Source organism: Triticum urartu, chromosome 1A (assembly GCF_056163025.1).
Source record: "Triticum urartu cultivar PI428250 chromosome 1A, HENAU_Tu73, whole genome shotgun sequence".
Classification (NCBI taxonomy): Eukaryota; Viridiplantae; Streptophyta; class Magnoliopsida; order Poales; family Poaceae; genus Triticum; species Triticum urartu.
In genome coordinates, this window is record NC_141873.1 from 5,809,867 (window position 1) to 5,814,484 (window position 4,618).

General features: G+C 42.9%; 1 protein-coding gene across 1 annotated transcript; it reads right to left on the reverse strand.

Annotated features, from left to right (window-relative positions):
- Window positions 1-1,099: 1,099 nt before the first annotated feature.
- Window positions 1,100-4,364, reverse strand: LOC147988197 (uncharacterized). Its single transcript, XM_087517295.1, has 7 exons — window positions 4,056-4,364; window positions 3,456-3,754; window positions 3,224-3,379; window positions 2,712-2,749; window positions 2,288-2,585; window positions 1,999-2,193; window positions 1,100-1,520 (listed from the first exon to the last, which is right to left on the reverse strand). The coding sequence occupies exons 1-7, from the start codon at window positions 4,362-4,364 to the stop codon at window positions 1,100-1,102; spliced, it is 1,716 nt and encodes a 571-aa protein (XP_087373421.1).
- Between the last annotated feature and the right edge of the window lie 254 nt (window positions 4,365-4,618).

Here is a 4,618-nt window from a genome sequence, read left to right on the forward strand (position 1 = left end):
ATGAGAAGAGAGTGAACAATGTTTTCTTTCTGAGCGAGTGATGTATAAAAGAGTCAAGTGAGTGTGTGATACATACATTTTCCATCACAATTTCCAAAGATAAATTTTGTATTTACATGCATATGTGATCACCTTTGCATGGAACATAATTCCAATTCTTGAATTCTAGCCCAATTCGTAGGAGCCAAACTAGGCATTTTTGGTAACAAAATGTGGCAGGAAGCTTTTGTGCTCCCCCGCCTTAGACATATTTCCCAAAACAAATTATGGCGCGAGTAGCTTTCGTGTTCCCCAGGCAAGCGGTGCCACAACCAAAGAATGCCAAAGAGGGCTTGCTCCCCGGTGGATGGATAACACTACCAAAGCCTATCAAAGAGGGCTCACCACCACTAACAAGTCTGCCGCTAACTGATGTTGGCATCGGAGAGGCGAAATGGAATCAAAAGAACTAGGTGGAGGGATTTTGACGAGTCTCCCCAGGGCGGGTCATGTCACGAATGAGAATAGGTGTTTTTTGTTTTGAGAAAGGGTGTTCTTATTGAATCATAGTGCAATAAGAAAGGGGATCAATATTCTCCGACTTCACATTGCCGGTTCTGGGCAACTGCGTTTACAATCTAGACAAAAACATGAAATCTACCTTTGCCCTGGTTGAGACCTCAAGCGTATGATGCATATTTAATCTCATAATGACACCACTATGAAATGGTGAAACACTTCCAGTAGAACGCAGGTGGGACGTGGAAAACGTTTGATATAATAGAAGATAATTAACACAATTCAGCATTGTGAGCAAGATCCCAGTATACGACATAGTCATACATAGCAAATTGATCCATCATGGTTTCACAATTCGTTAGGCATCATGTTGCTAACGAATTAAGCTGCATTTGTCCATGCAGCCTTGCATAGAAGCTGCAAGCCAATGCACTACTTATTTAAGTTACACGCCACAAGCACCATTGTTTCCAGTACTGATAAATGCATAATACGGGAACCAGGGATAAATTTAGTTTTACCAACTGCAACACGTCGGTCGGCAGAGATGCCTTGTATTATTATGTATCCAATTATGTAATATCAGCAAGGAGTTGATGATCTAACTGACTTTGAGAAAGTCCATCTCAAAAAGCCCATTATCTGAAACGTGCCCTTTTCCAATGAGTGTGCCATCAGTAGCACTCCTGATGAAGCATGTGCCGCGGGTAAACCCGATGCTGTAGCCGAGCTGATTGAGCTGGGAAGCTGAGACAACGTTCTTGGTGAGACCTGGGATGTACCACACGTCCGGGAGAACCACTGTATCGGTTATCACAGAGCCTTGGGCATGGACCAGCATGCGAACCCCATCCCGCGCCGTGATGAAGAGATCATCATCATTTCCAGTTGTTACGCCAGAGAGGAGTGAGAGCTTTCCTGTTGCGTGGTGCACAGCGCCGGTGTCAATCAGCCAGGTAGCTGCAGCTTTCCCATCTGCCTCAATATAGCAACAGATGCGACGGTCCGCAGAATCAGGAGCACTGGGCGAGTTTTAAAGCAACAGATGATGTTTTTGACAAATTAAAACAAAATAATATTCAGAGTGTAACAGCAAAAAACTCAAACTTCATGCATGCACTCAGTATCTCATATTCTGATAATTTTGATCCCAAAAGCTTACTTCATACTACTTGAGTACTGTATAAGACAAGGGCAAATTTTAACATGGTCCCTCTTACCCCCTCTTTTTACATGCGAGGTAAGAAGATAAGAGTTAATCAGGCCACTAATTAATGAGACCAACAGGTCAGATCTATTTTATACTCCTACCTTCAGATTGTGACTAGTTGTGTTGTGCTAGTTAGGTCTAATATGGGTGCGTGCAAAATTATTCTGCTACGTAGATGTTCTTATCCATGTGAGGAGTTACGCTAGCTGTTTGAGTTAAGAACTCAAAATTTATTGATCGATGGCATCAGGAAAGTAAACTTGAAGATACCAAAGGGATAAAGAAGTTACCCATGAATTTCCGGTTCAGCGTGAGTGAGGTCGTCCACATTTGGATTAGTTGACTGCGGTATGGGCTTCTTAGAAATGCGACCTGATTCATAAAGATTAACGATGCTTTTGGGCACAATGGATTTGAGACATGCTAATGTTGCACCATACAGCGAGTCAGCAAAGAGCACCATTTGAACGAGTGGGCGGTGTACACTGATATGTTAGCATGGAAGTTTCAGTTACACTGATATGATATTGCCATCATTGAACATGGACTGTATACAAGATTGAAGAAAATTTCATTTACCTGCCATATTTCGGCACATGTATTTTGTATGAACCAATCTTAATGTCAACGCCTCCCTTGGGTGAAGTTTCCACGGAAAATTGGACGAACGACGATGTTTCACGTTCAACAGAAGAAATCTGATCTTTGTACAATGCTACATCCTCGATAGCATATATATCTCGCATCATCCCAATCCAACTTGTGTGTATCGGAGCCGGGGGCACATCGAGATGTACAACAGAAGCTGCCCCATGAAAGGTTTCTCTGTAGGTTTGGCAACGACATATTAGGTTTGTAAAATGATGTTTGTTAGAACCTCTCTCGAAGCTCTAGTCATTAAAATCTGAGCCTGCACTATATCAGTTTCGATGCAAAAAGTAACCTAATTAACCTGTAAACCAAGGTCGTGTGCGCGATGTCTTCCCAATAGATTCCTGGAAACTCCATTTGTCGATTGGGTCAGTCGAAGCCAAAAACATGCTGTTCAGAGTTAATAAGTCAAAACTTATGGATCCATGCACCAGGAAAATAAACATAATAAGGTACCAGGAGCGATAAGTAAATTACCAGTGATTTTCCAGTTCAGCGCCAGTTAGACCATGCGCGATGTCTTCCCAATAGTGTTCTGGAAACTCCATTTTGTCGATTGGGTCAATCGAATCCAAAAACATGCTGTTCAGAGTTAATAAGTCAAAACTTATGGATCCATGCACCAGGACAATGAACATAATAAGGTACCAGAAGCGATAAGTAAATTACAAGTGATTTTCCGGTTCGGCGCCAGTTAGACCATGCACGATGTCTTCCCAATAGTGTTCTGGAAACTCCATTATGTCGATTGGGTCAATCGAATCCAAAAGCATGCTGTTCAGAGTTAATAAGTCAAAATATATGGATCCATGCACCAGGAAAAGAAACTTAATAAGGTACCAGCTGAAGCGATAGGTAAATTACCAGTGATTTTCCGGTTCGGCGCCAGTTAGACCATGAACATCCTTGCTTTCAGCTGAGCAAGTATTTGGCTTCTCAGATATGCCACCTGATTCATAAGGATCCGCGATGTAGTTTTGCACACTGAGACCTTCCATTATGCAACCAGCAGCACGTACACTGATAACAAGTTTCGGTTACTTCATTGCCCTCATAAAACATGGACTGTAAGAATGATTGAAGAATTTCATTTTACCCGAGACAGTTCGCCACATATAATGGGTAAGAACCATTCATACCGTCAGCGCTTCCATTAAGCAAAGTTTTCTCAGTAAACTGGACCATCCCATCGGAAAGAGCATCCAGAGAGTCCTCGTTCTTATGGCTGACCATTCTAACAGTGTTTTTACCCTCCGTAATCTGACCATAGCCATCTAAGATGGTTTTTCCAGTAGACAAGAACTTTTGTGCTCTATCAAGCACAGGTTTAAGCATTTCGGTCAAATGATGCTCCTCGGCCGAACTTTTCATGCCCCAGTATCTGTATATCCAAATCTTCGCTCTGCAGGTTTGCAAAAACAGATTAGGTTTCTAAAGCAAATTTCGTCAGGATCTCATGTGCATCTTACAGCCATGTAAGCGCTAGTAATTAAACTCTGATCTAACGCTCTCGATTTTGCTGAAGAAAACATAATTAACCTGGTAGCCCAGCACCCAGCACCAGCACGAACACAAACCGGATGTCTACGAATACAGAAATAGTTTTTCCCCTTTAGTTCCCATGTAGCTAAGGTTTATTATCCAAACACGACCTTCAGGAGGAGATAACCATGCAAGAGACTGGAAGAAAATCGACATCATACCGCAGTTCTTGAATGGCGTGGTATATCATTTCAGCTTCTTTCGGCAAAGTCCAGCCGATGCGAGGTTGACGAATACGATGATACAGCCAAGATAGCAATTTCTCGTGAGCTGCTCCTTTGGCTGTTTGTAGATCATCTCGCCCTGGCAGAATCACGATCGCCCTAGTCGCTTCATAAAATTCGGAACGACGATGATGCCGCACAGCTGCAACTATCTCTCGAATTTCTTCTGCATCCATTATTCTTTGTTCCCACCATCTCCCAAGGCTAAACGGGGCCATGGGAAGCACTCTTCTATCCATGAGAATCACTCTCCCAGCTAAACTCTGATTTGTGAGGCGCCAAAGCTGAGCCAGGGGAAGTTACAAGGGACGATGAGGCGCCGTTGACTAGAATTCCTATACTGCCTCTTCAAGCAAAGCTAATAGGAAGGCCATTTACTACACTACCCCTCTAGTTAATTTACGACGTTCTCATTCACATGGTATTTCAGCAACAGCCCCTACATATTCCTGTTAATGCACCCGCAGACCGTTTCCCCCCTGGTGAATGGTGC

Bases quoted from the DNA above. Each gene is read 5' to 3' on its own strand.
- LOC147988197 (XM_087517295.1), bottom strand. From the start codon at position 4,364: ATGGATAGAAGAGTGCTTCCCATGGCCCCGTTTAGCCTTGGGAGATGG. The intron at 2,586-2,711 runs GTTTCCAGGAAT...GCTTCGAGAGAG, and splicing joins TGACCCAATCGACAAATGGA to GTTCTAACAAACATCATTTT. The intron at 1,521-1,998 runs GTAACTTCTTTA...AAACTCGCCCAG, and splicing joins GCTGAACCGGAAATTCATGG to TGCTCCTGATTCTGCGGACC.